Raw genomic sequence first — 27,349 nt, 5'->3', positions numbered from 1 at the left:
GGGTTGCAGTCTGCATTTTTTGTGGACCCATTGAAATAATTGGGTCTGCATCCAATCTGCAAAAAATGCAGATCGGGTGCGGACAAAAAATACTGTGGTATGAATGGGACCTAATGTGGTTTTTGATGAGAATTTGTTGCCGATTTTCCTGCACCAAGACGCTCCACATATGGCTGTACCCTACGGCCACCTGCACATGATGCGTAATATGCATGGATTTTCACGTGGAAAATCCACTCCCATAATAAAGTACCAAGTAGATGACCTTTTCAAAATATCATCCACTGAATACGGAAATTTTCCATGAGGAAATTGACCTACGGTATTGATTTTAAAATTGCAGCTTGTCAAATTATTTATTTTTTTGTGCAGGTTTGACCCTTTGCAATGCAAAATCTGTGACAAAACCCCCAAGTAATATCCGTGGATTTGGGTGCAGAAGAGCAGAGAAACCCGTATAAAAATCTGTATAACTACCAAATGGCGAAGCTGAGTATGGACTGTATACGGTCTATAGCCCATCTTCAGCTCGCCAAGTGCCAGAAAGGAAAGCCGAGGTGCTCGGAGGATCGCTTGTTCCTCTTTTGTTATAATGCTCGGTGGGGTCCCAGACCCACTACGGTCACAACTTCTGCCCGTCTCTGTGGTAGGCACACTTTAAAATGGCCAATTTTCCCAAATTTGCCTCGTCAGGAGGGGGTGTATGGACAAGTGTTAGACGCCTCTGAAGTGGCTTCTAGAAATGATGGCAGCAGCGGTGGTTAACCTGTAGGGGATTACTTTAGTGTTGGGCGGGTTTCAGTAACGTTCCTGCTGTCATCATGTCCCTGCTGACAAGTGTTCTGCTCCAGAACCTCTCGAGATCCTGCTGTGCCGATGACAGCCATAGTAATTGCAGCGACAGGTGAGCGGAGGGTTTTGTTCCAGAAACATGGGGTCACGTCAGAAGTTTAAAATAACAGGAGTCTATTAAGCAGGTTCTGAGTTGGTCTGATTTTACAGGTGACAGCTAGTAATAAGAGCCATCACTCAGCCATCAGCTTTCTGTGCACCTGCATGGTCCCCGGAGGTAAAACGTGGAGCTCCTTGAACCTAAAACTGTAACAGGCTTTACCACTTACCATGTGTCATCTTATCTGGCAGAAGGACCCTTTGTCCCACTGAGACCTGACTGTGACTGCCTTCTCTGCACCCCCTAAAGCTATACCCCAGATACTCTATGTAAGGTCTTGTTCACATGGGGGGAATCTATTTAAGAAGAGCTGTCACCTCTCCAGACATGTCTCTTTTAGGAACTGCTTGCATTTCCCCTGAAATAACATATGCAGTGAAGATCCAGATGGGTGTCACCAGTATCCATGCAGTCTGTGCAGGGGCATCCTCTTCCGCAACTGGTAACACCCAGCTGGACCTTCATTGCAAACTGGCTGTAATTCATTCATAACTTCTAGTAGGAATAATAGAAGAACGGCACATAGCATCATAAGAATAGATGCTCCAAAATTGTTATCACTGGGGGAATGCAAGTAGTTAGCAAAACAGACATGTCAGGAGAGTCGGCATAAGACAAGGGGTTGTCTCACTTCAGTAAGTGGCCTTTATCATGTAGAGAAAGCTAATACAAGGCACTTACTAATGTATTGTGATTGTCCACATTGCCTCCTTTGCTGGCTGGATTCATTTTTCCATCACATTATACACTGCTCATTTCCAGGGGTCATGACCACTCTGCAGTCCAGCAGCGGTGGTCGTGCTTGCACACTATAGGAAAAAGCATCGGCCTCTCTGGTGGCTGGGACCACGGGAATGGATGTAGGCAGGCATGCGCAGCAGCTTCCATCCCAGGAAACGAGCAGTGTATAATGTGATGGAAAAATGAATCCAGCCAGCGAAGGAGACAATATGGACAATCACAATACATTAGTTAGTGCCCTGTATTCACTTTGTGTACATGAAGCGAGACAACCCGTTTAAAGGCTATGGACATCTTTTGGGGGCATTTTATTATTGCATTCTACTCATTTTGAGCTAAAAATCCTTTTTTCAATTGGTCTTTATTAAAAAAAAATGTTGAACCACTGTCTTTGTGCAGCCTTGAGTTTCTCTAGTAGCCAGATCTGAAGTTTCACTCTGTTCCCTCAGGCAGTTCAGCTGACAGGCTCCTTATCTCTACTCTCTGACCTTATAAACACTCAGGCTGGGTTCACACTTGAGCGTTTTACAGCGCGTTCAAACGCGCTGTAAAACGCTCAACACATGAAAACCAATGCTTTCCTATGGCCCTGGTTCTCACTTGAGCGTTTTACAGCGCGTTTGAACGCGCTGAAAAACGCCCTACGCTCAAACAAGTTCTTGAGCTTCTTTGGGGCGTTTTGACGCGTGTTTGTGGCCATAGGACACTGCAGTCAATCACACAAACGCGCGTCAAACGCGCGTTTACTATTGCAGAAAAAGCACATAAAAACGCGCGACAAAAACGCGAGTTAAACGTTCATATCAAATACGCTCAGGTCTGAACCCAGCCTCAGTTCTTATCCTGAGAATGTGGCTTAAATTAGAGTTTATGACCTTTTTGTAATTTAAGGGCCCTTTACATGGGCCAAGAGTCCTAAAGTTAATCTCTAACGAGCATTTATAGGAAGGCTCCTCAGCGTGTAAATGTACCGCCGATTACACGAGTTCATCGGGTAATCCGATTGTTTGTGCACACACAAAAATCTTTGTTTTCCGGCAGTAGAGGCTGTTTACACAGCATGATCTGCTGCTGGCAAACAACGAGTCAGTATGTGGACGAGCGATGGCATTAGGGATCACTCCTCCCCATGCTGCGGAGGAGATCGCTGCACAGCGGTCTCCTCCACCAGTAGGCAGGCGATTGCCGAGAAGGAACGCTTCCTTCCCAACAACCTTCCCTCTAAAAGGGACTTTTAGAGGGAAAGTTTATTAGATGACGGACACAAACTGAAAGTGAAAGTGCAATTCACAAAGCTAGACAGTTAACCCTTTGTGATGGAACAGCTCAATATTTTTTAATAAAGACCAAATGAAAAAATGATTTTTGTTTAGCTCAAAATGAGTAAAATGCAATTATAAAAAAAAAATTGTCACATATGTGCTTTGAAATCTGGCAGTCTGTTCCGGTGGAGGAGTTCACATTATCCGGTGTACATGCCGGTTTTCGGCGGGACAAAAAATAAGTTCAAAGCACATATGTGAATCCAGCCTAAGTAAAGCTAAAAAATGAAGTATAGGTCTTCCCTAATTTGTTTTCTCAGCCTAGCACCTACTACTGGTTTTGGCTACAAGAATGCTTGCAAGAATTGCAACTAATCTTATCTGTATGAACAAAGCCATATGGCTCAGGATGAACTGCACTATGCCCCAGGCAAGCAGGTAGGCATATACTGTATATGCCTAGTAAATATATGCCGTCGTTAGGGGTGGACGGAAGGGAGTGTGACTGCAGGATCGGACTAGACAGGGGTTTGTATTCTCTCTCTAAGGGCTTGTTCACACGACCGTGCCATGTTTTGCGGTCCGCCCGTGACGGTTATGCCACCCGTGTGCCTTCCGCAATTTGCCGAACGGACGGCTCTTTATAGAAATGCCTATTCTTGTCCGCAAAATGGACAAGAATAGGACATGACTCATAATTTTTGCGGGGCCACAGAATGGAGCAACGGATGCGGACAGAACACGGAGTGCTATCCGCTTCTTTTGCGGCCCCATTGAAGTAAATGGGTCCGCACCCGATCTGCAAAAAATGCAGAACCAAACCACGGTCGTGTGAATAAGCCCTAACTATGGAGACGCACCTGTTTGCATAGGAGCTGTAAACCCAAAACAGTAGGAGATTTGCAATTAAGACTATTTGCAAAGTTGGTTAATTTTATTTATTTTAAATTTTTTTGCATTATGAAGGGAAAAAATGGTGGTTCATGTGCTGATAGCTTGGTTTCTCTGATGATGTGTTTCTGGCTACTACTTCATATCCTATGTCCATATGGGTACATGGTGTAGATGTCCAGATCAGCAGTTTTCTGATATTAATGCTTAGGCAAGAATTCCCTCGTAAAGCTTGGTCTTCAGATTTCACTTGCGGCCTCCGAGACATAGATTTTTGGATAGACTTTCAGCAGATGGCATTTTTTTAAAAAGGAATCTCTTGTCAGATATTGATCTTGTGCCGTGGGTGGAGGGGCAGGAAGGGATCAGCGTATCAGTAATAATGGAAATGGGATCTACAATGCTGGATGGATATTACATATATCAAACTGAGTACATGGATCACCTTTCTTTCAGATAGACCAGTGATGGCTAACCTCTGGAACTCCAGCGGTAGTGAAACTACGACTCCCAGCATGCTCCATTCATTTCTATAGAGTTCTCAGAACAGACGAGCAAGTGTACATCTTGGGAGTCGTAGTTTTACCACAGCTGGAGTGCCGGAGGTTAGCCATCACCGAGAGAGACCATCAATGTGCAATCGATGGAGAGCACCCCTAGAAACCCCCCCCCCCCCCAGGCAGTAGAAAGAAGGGGATTTTCAATATGGTACCTGCCATAGGGCCGGTGGTTATTGTATTAACTTCATTTGTTACTGATTGGTGGGGGTCCCATGGGTTGGATCCCCTGTAAATCATACCTCGATGGCCTATATTCCCCATACTTGCCAATCTGGGACATCAAGAAGATTCTGATGAGGGACAAAGAGTAGCAATATTTTTATATAGGACACCCCCCTAACCTATTGCATTTGAATTTTAAATTATACGTATGACCCCCATCAGCACCCCCCAAAATAAATGTAGACCACATACCTGGTCCCATAAGGATGCAGATTCCAGACCAACCCTTATACAGATGGCAAGGCCAGACTCGCACTGTATACAGACCCCAGACCAGATTCTCCCCCCCCCCCCCCCCCCCATATACCGTACATACTTCAGACCCTCCCGGGATGATCCATGTGCTGTTCCCATCTGTATGTCCTAGAGAACAAGATGCAAAGATAAGCCGCACTCACCATTCGTGTTCACGCTTCTTTATTGTAGGGTATGTTACGGGGGCAGACTCACATGGAGTATCAATCCACTGTAGATTGATACTCCATGTGAGTCTGCCCCCGTAACATACCCTACAATAAAGAAGCGTGAACACGAATGGTGAGTGCGGCTTATCTTTGCATCTTGTTCTCTATTTCATTCTGTTCAAGCCCTGCACTCCGATTTCTTGGACGGTCGGATTAGGCCAGGATTGCGTTCCTTAAATTCCCAGGTGGGAGGACGGTGCCCTCAGTACCTCTTGTTATGTGCTCCCATCTGTATGTCCATTCATCACAAATATAGAACATGTCCTTTACTTGGCTGCTAAATGTGAACCATGGACTCAAGTGCAGATGCAACACGACGGTATCCATATTTTGCAGATCTACAATTTCTGGACCGCAGAATACATACAGTTGGGTGCATTAGACCCTTGAACGATGCAAATTGGGCAGTGACCCCACCAGAGACAACGTGCTGATTCCATTCATCATCAGGATCTTGTCTGGAGTGGAGGGCAGAGGTGAGTATGTTGCCCACCTAGAAGATTTGCCAGCTTTTCCAGGACATCTCCTTTTTCCAGAAGTCTCCTGGACATTTCAGGGGAATTGGAAAGCTTTACTTTATACAGGGAGTGCAGAATTATTAGGCAAGTTGTATTTTTGAGGATTCATTTTATTATTGAACAACAACCATGTTCTCAATGAACCCAAAAAACTCATTAATATCAAAGCTGAATATTTTTGGAAGTAGTTTTTAGTTTGTTTTTAGTTTTAGCTATTTTAGGGGGATATCTGTGTGTGCAGGTGACTATTACTGTGCATAATTAGGCAACGTAACAAAAAACAAATATATACCCATTTCAATTATTTATTTTTACCAGTGAAACCAATATAACATCTCAACATTCACAAATATACATTTCTGACATTCAAAAACAAAACAAAAACAAATCAGTGACCAATATAGCCACCTTTCTTTGCAAGAACACTCAAAAGCCTGCCATCCATGGATTCTGTCAGTGTTTTGATCTGTTCACCATCAACATTGCGTGCAGCAGCAACCACAGCCTCCCAGACACTGTTCAGAGAGGTGTACTGTTTTCCCTCCTTGTAAATCTCACATTTGATGATGGACCACAGGTTCTCAATGGGGTTCAGATCAGGTGAACAAGGAGGCCATGTCATTAGATTTTCTTCTTTTATACCCTTTCTTGCCAGCCACGCTGTGGAGTACTTGGACGCGTGTGATGGAGCATTGTCCTGCATGAAAATCATGTTTTTCTTGAAGGATGCAGACTTCTTCCTGTACCACTGCTTGAAGAAGGTGTCTTCCAGAAACTGGCAGTAGGACTGGGAGTTGAGCTTGACTCCATCCTCAACCCGAAAAGGCCCCACAAGCTCATCTTTGATGATACCAGCCCAAACCAGTACTCCACCTCCACCTTGCTGGCGTCTGAGTCGGACTGGAGCTCTCTGCCCTTTACCAATCCAGCCACGGGCCCATCCATCTGGTGGTGGTCGTCTTTCAGCCTTTCTTACCTTGGCCATGTCTCTGAGTATTGCACACCTTGTGCTTTTGGGCACTCCAGTGATGTTGCAGCTCTGAAATATGGCCAAACTGGTGGCAAGTGGCATCTTGGCAGCTGCACGCTTGACTTTTCTCAGTTCATGGGCAGTTATTTTGCGCCTTGGTTTTTCCACACGCTTCTTGTGACCCTGTTGACTATTTTGAATGAAACGCTTGATTGTTCGATGATCACGCTTCAGAAGCTTTGCAATTTTAAGAGTGCTGCATCCCTCTGCAAGATATCTCACTATTTTTGACTTTTCTGAGCCTGTCCAGTCCTTCTTTTGACCCATTTTGCCAAAGGAAAGGAAGTTGCCTAATAATTATGCACACCTGATATAGGGTGTTGATGTCATTAGACCACACCCCTTCTCATTACAGAGATTCACATCACCTAATATGCTTAATTGGTAGTAGGCTTTCGAGCCTATACAGCTTGGAGTAAGACAACATGCATAAAGAGGATGATGTGGTCAAAATACTCATTTGCCTAATAATTCTGCACTCCCTGTATAGTAGGACACCCCTGCCTACACTTATTACACGGTCATCAGTTATCAGGAAATTTCCCTAATAAAACTTGTGGGACATTTATGCCATTAATGTTCAATAGGTTTGGGTCTCAAGAACGGGGCCCCGTCTTGTGGCCGTTGTGGCACCTGCACAGCTGTCTCCATTCCCTCCTATGGGAGTTCTGAAGAAACTCGTACTATCTCTGGGACCCTCACCTCATGTATCCTGTAGATGTGCCATAAATGTGACGTAAATCTACGTTGAGTTAATAGAAGAGGGGGTCCTTTGTTCAAGATCTTGGAGAGGAGAGCGGCAACAAAGGACCTCCATCACTGTCCTATCCTGCAATGAACGGCCCACTGATGTTAACGGACAATGGGTTGCGGTGATTTCTCCAGTGGTGGCCTTGCAGGAATATGGGTTTTGCCAGGGAGCACAGCTGATCGCTATGGATCCTAGCAGGGGGGCACTTTCTCATCAGCTTTTTGTAAAGGGACCCTTTTGACCAGCGTGGGTTGTCCAAACCACAGAACCCCTTTCACTGGTCACTTTTAAAGGATTTGTCGGACATAATGACTTTCACGCGTAAGATTCTTGGGATTCCCCAGTCTTTGTTAGGCAGTGAAATTCTTCACATTTTTACATTGTTACAGAAACAATGGTGCTCAGCAGGTGCTGCCGTGACCATCTTGTCACCTAGAAATACATGTACAGTGTGTGCGCTTCAAGGGGTTTATGACTTTAGAGAGAGTCGAGCTGTATATAACCGAAAATTGTCACTTCTTGACCATTTCTACGGAGTTATGAGTTTTCATTCTGTGGCTCTGTAGCACTGGGCCTCGTATGGACCAGGCCATAGAAATGAGGCTCAATGCACACTATTAGGATTGCGTGCAGAAATGCACATTGTATTCTGTGAGAATTTGAAATTCTCGTGTACAAAATGCTGATTTTTTTTTTTTAAATCTGCAGCATCAATTTATTTTATTTTTCCTGATCGGATTTTCTCCATTCACTTCAATAAGGAGAGGAAAATCTGCATCAAATCTGCACTAATTGACGCGGATTCACCAGCGCATTTCAGTGCGGATTCTCCGTAAATAAATCCTGAACGTGTGCATTTACCCTTGCACACCATCAGGATTGCGTGTGGATTTTCCCTGCGGATTTGTGTGTGTAAAATCTGCACCGTAGGGCATTCACATTTGTGAATGACACGCTTAAGGGTTCATGCACACGAGCGTATCTGTTTTTGCAGATCCCCCAAACCTCTCTAGAAATGTCCTATCCTTGTCCATCTCTTTTGTGGGGCCACAGAATGGAGAAACGGAGGTGGACCGCACACAGTGTGCTGTCCACATCTTTTGTGGCCCCATTGAAATGAATGGGTCCGCATCTGATCTGCCAAAAATGTGGATCGGATGCGGACCAAACATACGGTCATGGGCATGACCCCTTACACTTGCATTGTATGACTGCATTTTTGGGGGCATTGGACACGGGGACATATACATTTTTTTGACCAGTGGTGTTCAATCGCTGACTCCTGTCTAGGATCTGCGGCCTGGTCTGGTGAGATTTCCTTCTATTTTGCAGAACAGTTCCTGCCTGTAACCCCGGCACGTCGCCCACGGTGGGGGTATAGCTGGTCCGTTTTCTTTCCCTCTCTGTAACATATTCATGCATGTATACGGTATAAATAATTCATGCAGTCCTCAGCACTGAACAGTTTCTCGGGGACATCTATCATTCATCTTCCCGCAAGCATGGATGGACACTGTGTGTATGTGACATTAGTCAGGGTCCCTGGAGGAGCACATCCCCCCTCTGTAAGTGTCCCCTCCATTCTCCGGAGGCCTCGTCTCATTATCTGATAATTGGGCAGCTGGGTTCATCTTTGTGCTATGGTGTGACAAAGTGACCCGCGCAGGGCGACTTGTATTTAATCTGTTTACCCTCCGTCTCGCCCTTTACTGCCGGCATAATGTGCAGTTTTAACATATGTTTAGTAAATGATATATTCACATTTGGTTAAAGATATGTTTTCAGATCGGCTTTTGTTGTAGGCTACAGTGATGAATGCAGACTATACGTATGATGCAATGTGTGTGTAATCATCATACTGTCGCCTTGATTTCGCATTATAGGGGGAATTTATAAAGCTGAAGAAAAATGGTGCAAAAAAAGTCACACATTTTTGAAACACCCTTTTCTTAAAGAGGACCTTTCACCGATCCTGATATTGTGAACTAAGTATCATGACATATGTCAGGATCGGTGAAAGGTCCTTTTTAAAAAAAAAAAAGAGAAGTGGGGGGACATATGGCCAACAGGTTTAACATAACTTGCATCTGAAATTTACGCTACTCCCGAGCTAGTGTAGATTTCCGTTTCTGGTGCACAGACCTCCCCGGGTGCATCAGAATTCTTAAAGGGGTATTCCAATCTGAGACAATGGGGGCATATCGCTAGGACATGCCCCCATTGTCTGATAGGTGCAGGTCTCATCTCTGGGACCCGCACCTACACCGAGAACGGAGGCGGATGGTGGTGGCCGGAGGACCCCGGGTTTTCTGGGGTCCAGCCACCACCAAGCGCTCTCCCCTTAGTACTGAATGGGAGAGCACCGCGTTTGCGCGGCCACCCCTCTCCTTCATTACTATGGGGCCAACTGAAATGGCAAAGCCAGCCATCAACAACTTTCGGGGCTCCGTTCTCGGTGTAGGGAAAACCCCTTTAAGAGGCTTGTGACTTTTAAATGGAGTGTGTCATGAGGAAATTCCCTGGTAAGCCAGGCACAATGCCTTGTAGGTCTAGATCAGCTGAATGTAATGACACCTTTAACTTAGTGATCCATTGCTTTGTTCTGGAGAAAAAGTACTTGTAATCCATATGCAAAAGAGCAGTTAAGGGCACTGAAGGCGGGGCTGAGCCTCTGTGTGCACCCTTGCTCCTCCTACTTCCTCTGCCAGCCCCTCCCTCTCCTTGATTGACAGTCAGGCAAAATGGTCCTGTCGATGAAGAAGAGAGAGGGAGGGGCTGGAAGAGGAAGTAGGAGGAGCAAGGGTGCACACAGAGGCTCAGCCCCGCCTTCAGTGCACTTAGCTGCTCATTTTCATGTGGATCAAGCCCCTTTTTTTTTTTTTTTTTAAATGGACTGTGAATAGCAGCCAACAAAATTTATGACATTTACTATCTTGTCTGTTTTTAACCCCCTGTACAATTCATAGGGGCCATTTCTAATGGACTTTTTAACAAAGGCATCTTTAAAATAAAAAAAATGGCTGTGGAAAGTAGAAAGTGCTTTTACCTATATTGTGCAAGCACGACCACCATTGCTGGACTGCAGGGTGGTCTGTAACCATGGAAACAAGCTGTGTATAATGTGAAAAATGAATCCACCCAGCAAAGGAAGCAAAATGGACAATTACAATACATTAGTAAGGGCCTTGTATTAACTCTACCCATTCTGTGGAGGAGATTGCTGCATGTAATAGCAGCAGCGGTCTCCTCCGCTAGCAAGCAGGCGATCGCCGGGAAGAAATGCTTCCTTCCCAACAATCGCCTGCAGAATCGGGCTGTGTAATAAAGACTTTACACAGGGAATGCTATCAATCCCATCCCACTCCTTTCCCACAAAGCTCCTAGTCTGCACTGGCTTTCGTGGTGACAGGTTCCCTTTAATATCCCTGTTAATTCTGAATTCTGTACCCATCATGTCCCTGAATAGACCAGTGATATAAAATGCTCTTTAGGGTCCATTCACACGTCCGCAAGTGTTTTGCGGACCGCACACGGCCGGCCCTGTGATAGAAATGCCTATTCTTGTCCATGGCTGCAGACAAGAATAGGACATGCTCTATCTTTTTTGCGGGCCAGCGGAACAGAACTACGGATGCGGACAGCACATGGTGTGCTGTCCGCATCTTTTGCGGCCCCATTGCAATGAATGGGTCCACAGCCCTATGCGGACCCATTCATACGGACGTGTGAATGAGCCCTTAACCTGGGGAGCACACTCTGGATGGCATGCAAGGAGCGTTGGGGAAATGGCAATGACCACTGCTCTGAGCACGTTTCCAAATCAGACAATTGGCTGTAACCTTTGTATAGGGAGCCTTGTAAACGAGGAGGCGTAAACATGAATAGCGTGTAACTGCACCTAAGGCCTCATGCACACGACCGTGTATTTTCCGGTCAGCAAAAATACGGATCCACAAAAAATACGGATGATGTCCGTGTGCATTCCGTATTTTGCAGGACGGAACAGCTGGTCCCTAATAGAACAGTCCTATCCTTGTCCGTAATGCAGACAATAATAGGACATGTTCTATTTTTTTTTTTTGCGGAACGGAAATACGGACATACGTTTTTTTCTTTTGCAGACCCATTGAAATGAATGGTTCCGTATACGGTCCCAAAAAAAAGGTAAAGGACATGGAAAGAAAATCCGTTCGTGTGCATGAGTCCTAACTGTTAAAAAAGTAAATTCTGTGTCACAAAGTGACTAGGCCCAAGTCTATGTGCCTCCAAGTAGCACCTCGTGTCACAAGCCTCTTACAAAATGACGTTAAATGACAGAATATCATTGTGTTATTTTGTAGGACAGACTATTATTTTGTGGCATAAAATGTCATTTTGTGAGTTCCTTTTCATTAATCTGTCATTTCCCAGTGACTGTGAACACAATATAGTAAATATCCTCTATTTTAGTCGCTTCTCGCCCAGTGCTGTCCTCACCAGCGTTGTGTTACAAATTAAAACCAATGGTTATGCAATAAATCCAGTTTGGGAAGCATGTCTGTTATAGAAGTGTCCGCTCACTGGTTTATTGATCCATGCGTGATTGATGTATAATGGTGTCTGTAATTGCATTCAGTATATAATGGTATTTTACGGCCATGCACAGATGTAGCGGGGTCAGGACTGCATCAAGCGGCCATTACCATGTAGTTCAGTCTAAGGGTCCATTCACACGTCCGTAATTTGGGTCTGCATTCGTTCCGCAATTTGCGGACCCATTCACTTTCAATGGGGCTGGAACGGATGTGAATCCACATTTCCGGGATCCGCATCCGTTTTTTCGGGATCCGCAATTCTGTTCCTGAAAAAAATAGAACATGTCCTATTCTTGTCCGCAATTGCGGACCAGAAAAGGCATTTTCTATTTTAGTGTCTGATGTGCGGTCCGCAAATTGCGGATCGCACGTTGCAGGTGTCCGCAAAACACTTACAGACGTGTGAATGGACCCTTAGTGTATGGTCAACAGGCTTCCTTCACTAGTCTCCTGCACTCCGTACAAGGCTCCAGGTTAAAAAAAAAAATAGATCACTTGGACGCCTTTGACTCCCAGGTCTAAAAACACAGGAGCCAAATTATATTTTTGTCGCCAATTTAGAAATCAACATGATTATGTGCATGAAAAAAGTTATGTGCTGTCGCCAGTAGAGGGTGCATAGGAGCTTACCGCATACACCGTTTTAGTCATCATCTGAAACCATGCTATAGCCACACAATGAGGTTGCCTGCTTCATCTCAAGCCATGTCCCTTTTACCGAAGGCCACATCCTTTCCCATTGAACCATGCCCCTTTGCTGGGCGTCGCACCCTTTCCCATTGAGCCATGCCCCTTTGCTGTGCGTCGCACCCTTTCCCATTGAGCCATGCCCCTTTGCTGGGCGTCGCACCCTTTCCCATTGAGCCATGCCCCTTTGCTGGGCGTCGCACCCTTTCCCATTGAGCCATGCCCCTTTACTGAGGAGATCTTTACAGAGATCTATTATTTGAGACGAGGGGGGGGGGGGGGGGGTGTCCTGCATGCAATACTTTATTTTATTTTTTTCGCCAAAAAAACGGATCTCAAACGGGTGGCAAATGTGCATAACTGATGCTCGGGATCCGTTTTTTTTTTCTAAGCTCAATTTTTTTCCTTATTTTTCTTTTCTTCTAATGGATCAGAAGAATGGAAAAATAACAGTGATGTGAACTCAGCCTTATCGGTGCTTCGGTTCCAGCCCCAAGCTTCCTGACCCCACTGGACCAGAAGCGTAACGTCCTGTCTACACAAAGGCAGATAATAGGCCTCAGCTGTGGCAGCGGTCATGTGCTGTACCTGCAGTGGTGACGTGTGTGTCCATCGGGGACCGGAAGTGTATTAGAAGGGAGTTCGCCACTGAATCAGGAGAGCCATTGACAGCTGAGTCCATTATTATTATTTTTTTAACCCCTGCACACTGTCTGCACATATGTAAAGGGCCTCCTGGTCTCTGAGAACCCTTTAAGGGAAAAGCTCGGACCACTGAGCCACCATACTGCCCTATGAGGTCACTTTGCTGAGACACCATGCAACGTCTCCTGGGGGGTACATTAATCTTCTGCTTAGTCACCCCCCACTGGGCTCTCTGACGTCTTCCAGGAACACAATGGTTCCGTAATCCTTGAATAATAACCCTATTAGTGGTCTTAGTGGCTCCGTTGGGACCCAGCAGCCATCCTGGAGACACATGGTATATATACACTTCCCATTTCCTCTCTAGCTTCCTACGCTCATCTGTGATCACCACGAGGACCTGGCTAGAAGCCATATCTGAGCTGTTTAACCCTTTCTCAACATTTCATGCCTCTCTTGTCTTTGCAGGAAATGGACATGCCTGATGAGGTGAATATTGATGACCTTCTGGACCTAGACACAGATGAGCAGAGAAGAAGCAGCTTGCAGGTGAGGAGAGTAATACTGGTGAACTGGTTGACTACAGAGAAGAAACAATGATGTTCTCTTTTTCCTTGGAACTCACTGTAGTCATAATGGACAATTACCAAGAAATGTTGCAGCGTGCTGTAACCCTGGTCACCACCACTTTGGGGTACTAGGGACATAAGCCTCTGCCAGAGGTGTCTGGGACTGGCTTGTTCCCCTGTGCCTATTGGGGACACATGCATGCTCAGACGGCTACCTAAGGCCTCAAGCACACGAACAGATTTTCTTTCCATGTCTATTGCATTTGTTTTGCGGACTGTATGCGGAACCATTCATTTCAATGGGTCCGGAAAAAAAAAATGAAAGTTACTCCGTGTGCATTCCGGACGTATTTCCGTTCCGCCAAAAAATAGAACATGTCCTATTATTGGCCGCATTACAGACAGAGATAGTACTGTTGTATTAGGGGCCAGCTGTTCCGTTCCGCAAAATACGCAATGCACACAGACGTCATCCGTATTTTTTTGCGTATCCGTGTTTTGCAGACTGAAAAATACATACGGTCGTGAGCAAGAGGTCTAAGGCTACATTCACACGAACGTATTTTGTTTCCGTTCTTTTTTTTTTTTTTTGCGGATTGGATGAGGACTCATTCATTGCAATGGGTCCGCAAAAAATGTGGACAGCAGACAGTGTGCTATTCACATCCGTATGTCCATTCCGTAGCCCCGCAAAAAATATAGAACATGTCCTATTCTTGTCTGTTTTGCGGACAAGGCTAGGCATTGTTGCTATGGATCCGCAAAAAAAAATGGACGCAACACGGACGGCATCCGTATTTTTTGCAGATCAGCATTTTGCGGACCGCAAAATACATACGGTCGTGTGAATGTAGCCTAAGGTGTATGGGGAGAGGGCTACATGTAAGCACCTGTCCTATCTGTAGCTGCTATAGGGGGTCTGGGTTCAGCACTCGAGATGTGGCCTCGTCACACTAAGGGCTCATTCAGACAGTCGTATGTTTTTTTGTAGCCCGCAGAAATGCGGATCCGTTTTTTTTGCTGTCAGTTCCGCATGTCTGCAAATTTTTGCTGACCGATAGACTTCAATGGGACCACGTCCTGATTTTCACAGACAATTAGGGTCCATTCACACATCCGTAGTGTATTGCGGATCCGCAATACACCCGGCCGGCACCCCCAATAGAACTGCCTATTCTTATACGCAAAGGCGGACAAGAAGCCCGGAAGTTCGGGGCCGCGCTCCGGAAATGTGGATGCGGAGAGCACATAGTGTGCTCTCTGCATCTCTTACGGCCCCATATTACGGCCCGATATTGCGAAACGGATGTGGACCCATTTGCGGACGTGTGAATGGACCCTTATAGGACATGTTTTATTTGTTTTGCGGAGCCATAGAATGGAGAAAAAAATGCGGACGGCACACGGAGTGCTGTCCGCATCTTTTGGGGCCCCATAGAAGTGAACAGGTCTGCATCTAATCCACAAAATTGCGGATCAGTTGCGGAAAGCGACATACGGCTGTCTGAATGAGCCCTAAGTCTATATGTTGTGTAAGCTGCGTCCAATCTATAGAAGAAAAGGGCAAACCCAGCTCACCCCTTGTGTCTCCAGGAATAATCCTCAGCGCCCATATATCTTGGAGAAGCATAATAATATATTATAACAATAAAATATAATAATAAAAGCGTGCTGAACTGCCAGGTAGAAAGGCTCCATTAAAGCATCAGATTTTATTTATTATTAAAACCATATACATAATGGCGCTTACGCATTTCGAGCCATCTCATGCTTGGCTCAGCCATTATAATATAATAACATGACAAGGGGCAGTAAATCACAGTGCACAGGATGAGTACGAGACAAGAGATTAAGCGCCATTGCCATTATGTATATGGCTGTAGTCAATAGTGAATAAAACTTGATGGCGTAGTCGAGTGGTGTGCGGCTAATGCCATAAAGCGTTTCCTTTTTGTGACCTGGAGAGTATAGGGATGGTTTTTTACAGCCTGAGAACATTTCTGCAATAAAGTGCCTCACACTAAAAACAGTATATAGCGCCTACATATTACCATACAGGTGCTATACTGTGCCTGCAAAATTCTCCCATGCAGTGCTTATATCATAGTGCCACACAGTAAACATATAATCGCAATATAGCGCCTATATATTACCATACATAAAGTCCTTAATGGTCTAGGGCAGTGAAAATGTTCATGGTACTGTCCCTGATAGTACAGGTTTACATTCTTCACTCTGATTGCTTCAGGGGGTCTATTCATTGTGGATACCTAGGTAAGAGGGGGCCCTAGGCAGCTGCCCGGTTTGCCACTCCCTTAGAGGGAATGTGTCCTCAGAAAATGACTTATTGTTTAAATCATGTTTTCGGTGAGGTTTTCTTTTTTCCTTGTCAATATATTTAAAAAATGTCTATAATCCTATTCTGTACAGGTAACTTTCCAGTAGCCATTAATGGTAAAGATTTTCGGCAGGCTGTTCCAGCAGAGAAACAGCCTGCCGGAGTTCACCGTATCTGGCCTAGCTGGATACTGTCATGAACCACCAGGCCTCATTGACTATAATGGGATCCAGGTCATTTCGGGCATGAGTACTGGACAATAACTGGTGCCCGGATCTCATTCTAGTGAATGGGCTACGGTGGTGCACTGCAGTATCCGGCCATGCCTCTGCCAGAACAGCCGGCCGAATAGCTTTACCGCAGATGTGAACGTAGCCTAAGGCTCAACTCACACATCTGTAATAATGGGTCCGCATCCGTTCCTCAAATTGCTATTTCTCCTTGTTTCCTTCAGTTAGTCCAGCAGATCTTTCCTTTCCATAGACGGTTTTTCTTGCGCATATTATCTCATGGATACGAGGAAGCGCACTGGGGGGTTTCCAGCAGAGAACTCTCCACCACTTCAAACTAATGGCAGATGAAGATGAACTTTCAGCTGATAAATGCAATCTGTGTTTGTGTTGCTGGGGCTTCAGATGTCTCATCTTTGATGTGGTCTGGAGTGAATGCTTTCCCACATGGAGCAGATACGTAGGAGGAGGAGGAGGCCGGCTCCCAGGTCGCACATCACCCGTATAAATCACATCACATAATTAGCTTTTTATGCTTTTAGTCATTTCTATTTTACCGTAATTTTGTATTTAAATTCTATCCTTATCACATCTTTCTCAATCGTATGTATTTTGTGTTTGTTCCCAGGTCATCCTTGGTTCTTGCACTAACAACGCAGAGGTATGGATTGCATTTAGTTATATTGTATTTTGTGATGTCCTCTGTATTTTGTAGTTTTAAAGGAGTTTTCCTGAAGTTGAAAATTGATGACCTACTGTCAGGTGGGGCACCGAGTCCCAGCAGAGATTCCGCTGAAGATCTTATCCCCTGTAGTCAGGATCATGATTCCTGACAAGCAGAGCAGAGAGGAGGATGAGGCAGCTCTTTAGCTCAGTGTTGTGAAGTAACTTGTCCTCCTGTGTGATTAGGACAGGTTTTGTGTGCACTGATAGGACGGCGGTCATTTTATTTCTCCTAATTATTGCTCCCCAGACAAAACGAGCTATAACTAATTAAAGGGTTTCTGTCATCAGAAATAGCGTTATGTAGCTGACTGAGATGATGAGACATGAGAGGAGATTGAGGTGTGGCAAATGAGCAGCAGCACTTGTATGCGGTCTCCATTACCACAGCCTGTTCGTCCTCTCTGCGGTGGCGTACTAAGGGCGGGGCGTGGGGGGGGGGGGGTGCCAGAAGCAATGAGCGCTTCCATCAATACCAGGGCCGGACTGGCCTACCGGGATACCAGGAAAATTCCCGTTTGGCCGGTAGCCTTGACTGTTGCACGGCCGGCCGTGCAGACCGCGAGGAGGCTCCTTGGCTGGTGCAGTATATATTATACAGAGTGAGTGACTGGCAGAGAGAGGAGCCCATCCCCCGCCCACAACAGCAGGCTTCGGGCACGGACATTGCCCAGAGCCTGACTCCTCCCACACATGTGACTGATCACATGATCGTGACATCACGGAAGGTCCTTTAGCCTGGTAGCTGCTGCTTGTGCAGAACTGTCACCCGGCTGTTCAGGGCTGTGTGTCAGGTAGGAGGCTGAATACAGAGGCTGGTGATTTTATCAATAGGAGAGCGATTGTTTCAGCAGTTATGTGCCCGGTTTAGCACACATGAGGGGACATTAATAAAGTAATGCTGTGACACATAGGGCCATGAGGGGGACCAGCATAATATGCTATATGTGTGTCATTCACTCATATAGCATCTTATGCTGGTCCCCCTTATGGCCCTATGTGTCATAGCACACATCCCCCATAACAGTGCATCATCCACAGATCTCCCATAACTGTGCCATCCGCAGATCCCCCTCCATAACAGTGCCATCCGCAGATCCCCCTCCATAACAGTGCAAATAGACCTCTAGCACAATTCCCTTAAAATATCGCATCGCATATCGTTATCGCATCCTGGTTTGGAAAAGCTGGTCTACTGTGATAATATAAACAATGGGGGTTCTACAAAAGAGCTATTGGTTCGTCAAAATTCATATTCGTGTTTACACACGTGTTTAAAAATGAATGCTTTTGCCTTTTATAAACAAGTAAATAATGACACAATGCTGTGGGGCTGGTATGCAACTTTTTCCAGGGCTGGTTTTTATCCCCAGTCCGGCCCTGATAAATACAGATGGAAGCACTCATTGCTGGAGTGCTGGGAGCTGCGGTCCTGTCACTCACCGCTCTGATCCCCCCACTGCCTTCCTCCTTTAGGCCAGCAGCGCACAGAATGGTGAAGTAGGAAGACTTCTCCCTGCTCCACCATTCAGCCTGCAGGCACAGATCGCGCTGCTGGCCTGTGTGGGCGGAGCCTGCAGCCCAGAAATCTGCATAAGCCCCCTCCACAGTGGTGCAGAGCGATCTGTGCCTGCAGGGAAGAGAGGTATGTGAGCTTCAGGAGCGGGACAAGGTGAGTAGTTACTGTGTTTGTTTGTTTTTAATACAGAAGGGGCACAGAGGGCTTTATTACTATGGAGGGGGCACAGAGCCAGAGGGCATTCCTACAGTGAAGGGGGCACAGTGGGCATTATTACTATGGAGGGGGCACAGAGCCAGTGGGCATTATTACTGTGAAGGGGGCACAGTGGGCATTATTACTGTGAAGGGGGCACAGTGGGCATTATTACTGTGAAGGGGGCACAGTGGGCATTATTACTGTGAAGGGGGCACAGTGGGCATTATTACTGTGAAGGAGGCACAGTGGGCATTATTACTGTGAAGGGGGCACAGTGGGCATTATTACTGTGAAGGGGGCACACATCTGTACAAAACTACTGTGAAGGGGGCACACATCTGTACAAAACTACTGTGAAGGTTGTACAATGAGGGCAATACTACTGTGAGGGGGTACAATTTTTTTTTTTAAGTATTGGGGGGGGGGGGCAAAGAAAGGACCCTCCCTGGGTGCAAAACACCATAGGCACGCCACTGCCTCTCTGTACTTCATGTCTCCTCATGAACTAAGTTCCACAGAGATTCAGCTAAATATCTTATCAGCTGTATTCAGGATTATAATCCCTGACAAGCAGAGCAGAGAGGAGGATGAGGCAGCTCTTTACCTAATGTGTGATCAGGACAGGTTTTGTGAGAACTAATGGGACAGCGGCCATTTTGTTTCTCCTGATGATTGCTCCCCAGACAAAACGAGCCATTATAAATAAAGAAAGTTATTTGAGAATATATTTATAATAAAGTAATATTAAAGTATTTTCATTTTCTTAATTCCCTTTAAGGGGGTAAAAAAACAAAACAATGACCATGGACAGCGGGACCATGGACATTGGATAAATGTTAGCAGAACCCACTAAAAATGACCAGAAATGCAATGTGCGTGGTGGCAGCCTGCCAGTCCCCTGACTACCAAAATTGGGCATGTTCTAAATGCTTGATCCTTCATCCCCCTGAGAGATTCGCTGGCAGTTTCTTATCTCCCTTTTTTTTTTCCTTGTATTAAGTTCTGTCCATATATGAGTTTTGACTTCCATTGATAACAGAAGCAGTGACGCTGTGCCAGAACCGTCTTAAGACGGATCCCAACAGTGTCCTATGTGGCCCCATTAACTTATAAGAGGTCCGTTTGAGTTTCATGTGGTTTCCACAGCAAAAATAGAGCTACATGCCGTGATCGAACGGAGGCTCCGACCAGCTGTGTGTGAACATTGTCTAAATGTTACCAGTCCAAGCATTCATGTGTACAGTGGAATGAGAGGTGCGACCGGCGCCTCCCCCCAGGAACCTTTAAGAGGGAAAAAAGTATACTTGTTGCAGTGAAGCAACAAGGGCACAGGGCCCCTTTTTAGTGATACTATGGACGGTACCCAGGTGTAGGAATGCCAGAGTGGTGTAGGGTGGCCTAAATGTCCCTTAATGTTGGTGCATGTGTCACAGTGCTCCTACCTGGATACGCTGGACCCTAGGCGTTGGCTCCAAAGCACTGAAAAGGGGGGTTGTTGATGAAGGGGATGAAGAAATAAATTGAGTCCAGACCTTGTGATGAAGTTGATAACAGCTTTACTTTCAATAAACGTTTCTCCAAACAGACTCAGGCTTTATCTTGGTTCCCAGCAGGCGTTTGCATAAACTGTGGCAGGCAAACGCCTCTCTGCTATGTCTGTCGCTCTTTGGCTCTGCTGTGCTGACAAGCTTAAATGGAATCTCTGCTTCAGCAGGATGCTGCAACTTTTCTCTTGTAGTCTGGCTCTAGGTTAGCGCAGGGAACTATACTTCCTGGCTTCAGAAGCTCCAAGCTTCTGCCACCATGTCCAGCTGAGCTGAAGGTGCTCCAGCTGGCCTGGGCAAGGCACGTCCAGCCAGGACATACACATGCTTCCTTCCCCTAGCAGGGGATAAGCTAGACTGACTAAAACTGGTCCCCACCCTTCTGAAGGAGAAAATATATAGTATAACACCGCCTGATTATCACAGACACTACATTCCCGAATCTTATGTGTGTGTACACATTCCTAAGGTGGGGGTAGGAATTACTTGGGTGAGGGGCTATAGATTAGATGAAGCAAGCATGGGTAATGAATCACAGATGTTGGCCAAGAAGAACATGAAGCAAGCACGCATTATCCATGTATGGAGATGTCCAATGGGTTTATAGAGAGAGTTTAACCTATCCAATGAGGATAGGACAAGTATGTAAAGTTTAGGATGGTTATGTGTATAAGATGAGTGTGGGCCTCTCTCCCTTTGAGCATTTTCCTTTGTGCCATTGAAGCTGTTAATGCTCCCGGCTAACCGCAATAAACCTTATTCTTCCTGAAGAATGCGTTTTCTGAGTGTTTTTCCACAACACTTCCTGCAGGAAATGGGACTCGCCCACCACACTACAGAGGGGGGTGTTAGAATGGAAGGAAAGCTCCATTCTCTTTACCTGTAGCTCTTCCATTTATGCTGCCACCTACTGGTGAACCAGGCATATTACATGTGAACATAAACAGTTGCAAAATAGGAAATGCACATTATATAAGACTTGTAAATAAATACACAGATGCAGGGACGTAGCTAGAAATAACTGGGCCTCATAGCAAAAAAAATTTATGCCCCCCGCTCCCGAATCTACCACCCCCCCCCCTCCTGGATCTCCTACCCCCACCTACCTCTCAGGCCTCGCTGCCACATCCGCAGCTCCTCATGCACTTGCGACGGTTACGCGTAGAACTGAGCACAGACAGTTGGTCACTGGCAATGCATTTGTGCCAGTGTAGGAAATGTATGAATCTAAATGTCTGTGTATTAAAGAAGATTGTTAAATTGTTCAGGGGTCTGTAACACAAGAAGGTGAAAGTACATATCGTGGGGTGTGTATGTGTATTAGACAGAAGGTAGGGATATGTATCTTGTGTAGTTTGGGTATTAGGGAGAGTAAGGGGTATATATCTAGTGCTGATACACGTGTATATATATTTCGCAGAAAATTCAGTGCAACATAAAACGTAAACAAAAACTGGAATTTGCGCTATATGTCTGTTCAGACATAATTCGTCTCTTGGCCTCAGGGGTGCTGGCTGGCTTGGCCTCAGGGGTGCTGACAGACTTGAGGCCAAGCGAGCGAGCACCCCTGAGGACAAGCCAGTCAGCACCCCTGAGAAGGAGTGTGGGAGACTGTGAGGCCTTTTTTCTCCAAGCTGCTCTGGAAAAAAAAAAAATCATTTCACCTCAGGTCAGACCACCAATCAGACCCCCAATGTTAATCACACCTCAGGTAACAGCCCCAATAAGATCCCCAATGTTAATAAGACCCCAGATCACACCTCAGCTCAGACCCTAATATGAATGACCCCCAATCAGACCTCAAATAAGAGCCCCATGCCTCCTAGCAGCCCCCAGTAGCCTCATGGCAGCCCCCAGTGCCCTCTCCATCAGCCCCCAGTGCCCTCTCCATCAGCCCCCAGTGCCCTCTCCATCAGCCCCCAGTGCGCCCTCCCCGGTAATAAAATCATTGGTGGGCAGTGTGCCCCCCCCTCCCCGGTATTAAAATCATTGGTGGGCAGTGCGCCCCCCCCCTCCCCGGTATTAAAATCATTGGTGGGCAGTGCACCATTCCCCCCCCCCGTATTAAAATCATTGGTGGGCAGTGCGCCTTCCCCTCCTCCCAAGTATTAAAATCATTGGTGGGCAGTGAGCCCCCCCCCCCCAGTATTAAAATCATTGGTGGGCAGTAAGCCCTCTTCCCCCCCCCCCCCCAGTATTACAGTATTAAAATCATTGGTGGGCAGTGCGCCCTCCCCTTTCCCCTCCCAAGTATTAAAATCGTTGGTGGGCAGAGCATCCCCCCCCCCCAGTATTAAAATCATTGGTGGGCAGTCTGCCATGGTCAGTTAGTCAGCAGCATACTTACATGCGCTGTGGCCGCTCGGCGCTCCTTCTTCTTGTAACTCACAGGTCTGTGCGGTTCATTGCTTATGCTTATAGCAATGCGCCGCACAGACCTGTGACGAGTTACAAGAAGGAGCACCGGTAAGTATGCTGCTGCAGAGTAACTGGCCATGGCAGACAGGACTTCAGTAGCGTCCTGGCTGCCATGGTAACCGATCGTTGCCCCAGCATTACACTGCTGGGACTCCGATCGGATCTGCCGCTGCCACCAATGATGGGGGGAGGGTTGGTTGGGGGGGGAGAGGCCGCCCCCTATCGCACCGCCACATGTATTTTTATTTATTTATTTATTTATTTATTTTAAATCCTCAGCCGGCGGCCCGGGCCCCCAGTGGCGTAGGGCCCCATAGCCATTGCTATGGCGATCCCTACACCACTGCACAGATGGCATAATATTAGACCATTAGAGATAGTAGTGAGGTGCAGAAGTGGTAATGCCACTCTGGGGCGTTACAGAGGCGACTCGTAAGGCTGTGGTAGACAGCCCGATTCTGATAGCGATTGTCGGGAAGCATTCCTTCCTTGCAATCGCCTGCTCGCTAGTGGAGGAGACAGCTGCTATTACATGCAGCGATCTCCTCCACAGTATGGGGAGTTGTGATCGCTGTGCCATCGCTCGTCCCCATGCTGTCCAGTTTGCCGGTGGCAGATCATTTTTAAACCTGTCAATATATTTGGATTGCGTGATGTACGGACATTTGTTTGTTCATCGGGTAATCGATGTCAGTATTACACTGCAAGGTCATGGCTAACATGCATTCATACGAGCGCTCGTTATCGATGATTGGCCCGACAATCGCCTGGTGTAATACAGGCTTTAAGTCTCATACACACAACTGTATTTTGGGTCCGGCATTTTTTGCAGATCGCACACAGACCGATTTATTTCTTAGAATCTGCAAAAAAAAAAAAGACAGGACAGGGATGTCATTTGTGTAATGGGCATACGGGCACAGCACACAGATTATAGAACATGTCCTCTAATAAGAATAGTCATTTCTAATAGAAAAATGTATAATGCACAAGGCCGGTATCTGTATTTTGTGGATCAGTGGTTTGCGGACCGCAAAAAGGTTATGTGCATGAAGCCTTAGTCAAATGGGTATTTGGACGTCTGCTTTCTCCTTTTCATGACCAGAATTGGCCTTCGTTCTGGATTTCACCTTGCCCTTTCGGGTGGGGGGTAAGAACCGCTACAGAAATGTCACCAAAAGAAGCTTTCACATGAAGATATTGCTTGTATTTTTTTGTCCATTTTGGAAACTTTGGGTTTGGTATAGCTGTCATTGCTTCGGCATAAATAGAAGCCATGGCGCTGGAGTTAGCAAAGCCATAGAGGCAATTGCTCTGGTTATTATTGCATCTGGGGAGCCTGTCACTGGCTCTTCATGGATTGATTGAAAGGAAGGGGGGGGGGGAGGGGGTCTTTCTCAAACGAGCTGGCTGAAATGACCCCAGAAGGGTTCCTCCATGTACCCTTAGGCTATACTGCTATTTTGCAGTCTTCTATTACACCTGTATCTGTGACGTCACCTGGTGTTGATGCTTCGTCTTAAAGATGGAGGTGTAACTTATGAGAACTGTAGTGTTTATGTGCGGGCGATGTACAGTCAGGACATTGTTCACACTGAGTTTATGCGCAGATTACCAGCTTGTCAGATTCCCCGCTGATGGTTTAGCATTTGCCTGTGAAATGTGTCTGTGCAGTGTTATACGTCTAGGACGTTTCCTCTGCCTGGCGCTGATAAATGGCCTCCTTGTACCCCGAGCATAAACCTTTTCCTGTCAAGGGTGTGCGCGTATGAGCAGAAAATCCCAACCTGACCCCGTCAGCAGAATTCGGGCCACCAAAGGAAATCATGGTGAAGGCAGCGAAAATCAATTCCTGTTGTATCAACTTTAAGCAGAAAACAAAGTATTTTTTTTTTTTTTTTTTTTTTTTTTTTTTACTTGAAGCTACTTAAAGGGGACCTGTCCCCTCTCCTGACATGTAATAACTACTTGCATTCCCCATGTAATAACCATTCTGGAGCATCTATTCTTATCACTCCATGTTGTGCCGTTCCCTTATTATTCCTGCTAGAAGTTATGAATTAACTACTAGCCGTTTGCAATGAAGGTTCAGAAGGGTGTTACCATTTGGGGGTGTGCCCCTGCACAGTCTGGCAGTAAACTTCACAGACACCATTTCCTTGGTGAAGACCACCAATTTGAAGTCCTCTTCAAAGAGTAGGGCTAGTTTCACACTAGCGCTAGAGATCTCTTTACGGCATTGCCGGAAGCTTGTAAGCATGCGTCAAGTTTCTTCCATCCAATTCTTGGCATATTTGCCGGAATGCGGCTGGATCTCCGCCGGTTCCCATTATAGTTAAAGGGAGTTTCCCAGCTTTTAATATTGATGACTAATCCTCAGGCTAGGTCATTAATATCAGATTAGCAGGGGTCCGACATCCGGCACCCCCGCTGATCAGCTGCATGAAGGGAAGGCGCACATGCCGTCTCCCTGCTCGCTGCTGCTATGTCTATGGGCAAGCAGGAAGAGCATACTGCGCGCGCCCTCCCTTCATACAGCTGATCGGCGGAGGTGCCAGACCACCACCGATCTGATATTGATGACCTATCCTGAGGATATTAAAAGCCCGGAGAACCCCTTTAATGGGGTCGGACGGAGAGTTATAAGCGATCCAGTAGACCGTTCCCTTCTTCCACAGCCTGCCGGATCGCTAGCGCTGGTGTGACACTAGCCTAATTCTCTTGGCTCCTATGAATAGTCAACCAAATTGTTGCATTGATCAAAAATCGTCTGCAGAAACCCCCCATTTTGCTATATTTGTACCACTAATTAGACTGAACCCTGATAATTGCTGAACGTGACTCTTGTTTTACAGGCTTTTATTCGAGATTTGCTGTTCAAGTTAAAGGGACTTCAGAAACAGACTCTCCTAAGGAAGAACGGTCTGGGGATCAGCAATGAAGATCAGATTCGGGAACATGCGTGACCGACGAATACTGCTAACCTATAACGAGGCGGGGGGGAGAGGTCCGCAAGCACAAGGCATCTCTATACGTGAAAGACGGATGGATGCAAAAGACAAAATGAGCATGGAAGTGATGATCAGGAGGCATCTGGTGATAGGACCACATCGATGTGTCGCACATTCCCGCACCTCATTATTCTACAACCTGATGCCTCAGATACACCGCCACCTTCTTCTGCATTATCTATTGTACTAGAAAGCTCAACCAAACAGATTGCTCCTCAAGACCTTCCCCCCGTCCTGACCATGAAGGAAGACATATCTGTATTACGTATATATTGTTCACAATAAGTGTTATTTTCTTTATAGACTGTGATCTCACAGGGCCGGGGACCATATAGTGATATCTTTAGCTGGTACTTTGCTTTTCCATAAAAATTAAAGGGGGTTATTTGAGACTTTTTAACTGATGACCTATCCAGAGGGTATCCAGAGTATCTGATTGTGGGGGTCCGACACCCGAGACCCTCGCCGATCAGCTGTTTGAGGAGGCACCAGCCCTTCTCACAGCTTAGCAAGCACAGTGCCGTACATTGTATAGTATCTATCCTTGATATCACAGCTCAGCCCCATTCACTTGAATGGGCCTGAGCTGCTGAAAGGCCTTGTGACCGATGAATGTGACGTCACATGTCCTAGAGAAAGCCGCAAGAAGGCAACGGCACTCACAGGAACGCTGGTGTCTTCAGCTGATCGGACCCCCTCCAATCAAATACTGAAGACCTACCCAGAGGATAGGTCATCAGTTACAAAGTCTCGGAAAGCCCCTTTTAACCAAGGGGAAAAAAGTTGCATTCCATAATTTGCACATAGGTTTTGGCTCATAGTCACCCGATAGACCTATTCGGTATCCTAATATCACTATGCTAGTAGGTGCCACTTGCTGGGTGATCACAATCACCTTGATCGGTGAATGAGTCAGTTGATCCATCGTGGCCAATCAGCTGAGAGGGATGCAGTGTTTTAACATACACCGCGCTCTTCCTGTTGTCACCACAACAGAGAACTGTTCAGTGGGTGCTCTATAGTGGTACTGGGGCATGTTATACAGGTCATCCTATAAAGAGGCCTTTCTAGTACCTTTATCAAACTTGGATTTCAGATAATATTTCAGTCATATCTTTCGACAGCTCTTTCTGCCACCTCCACCATGCACATGCACACTCGGCTGAGCTGCTGCAATCCAACATGACCAGTTAAAGGATGATCAGCAGGTCCCCATTTACCTAAGATCATCGGTCAATCCTACCAATATTGGTGGCTTTGGCCAATTTTTCGCTCATGTATATGGCTCCGGCTACTAGTATCTACAGTAAGTGTTCACAGGGAGGACCTGCGATAGAAAGCGTTGACGTACGCCACTGTATAGGTGTGCTGAAGCTTTCTTCGACCATAGGCATCTGTATTAAAAAAGAAAAAAAAAAAGAAACCCTCTGTAGACATTTTTTCGCAGAAAGCCTCTACATGTACAAGCGCAGTTGACTGTATGTATATTTCTATACAGTATT

At 46.1% G+C, this 27,349-nt stretch overlaps 1 protein-coding gene across 1 annotated transcript in view; it reads left to right on the top strand.

Annotated features, from left to right (window-relative positions):
* Positions 1 to 26,329, top strand: part of PPP1R14A (protein phosphatase 1 regulatory inhibitor subunit 14A) — a 41,099-nt gene extending 14,770 nt beyond the window's left edge. The window contains exons 2-4 of the mRNA XM_040405366.1: positions 13,766 to 13,846; positions 17,063 to 17,095; positions 25,692 to 26,329. Coding sequence (XP_040261300.1) covers positions 13,766 to 13,846; positions 17,063 to 17,095; positions 25,692 to 25,802 — 225 coding nt within the window. The 3' untranslated portion in view covers positions 25,803 to 26,329. The remainder of the gene's footprint in view (positions 1 to 13,765; positions 13,847 to 17,062; positions 17,096 to 25,691) is intronic.
* The last annotated feature ends 1,020 nt before the right edge of the window (positions 26,330 to 27,349 follow it).

Source organism: Bufo bufo, chromosome 8 (genome assembly GCF_905171765.1).
Source record: "Bufo bufo chromosome 8, aBufBuf1.1, whole genome shotgun sequence".
Classification (NCBI taxonomy): Eukaryota; Metazoa; Chordata; class Amphibia; order Anura; family Bufonidae; genus Bufo; species Bufo bufo.
This window is presented reverse-complemented; position numbering and strand designations above follow the sequence as displayed.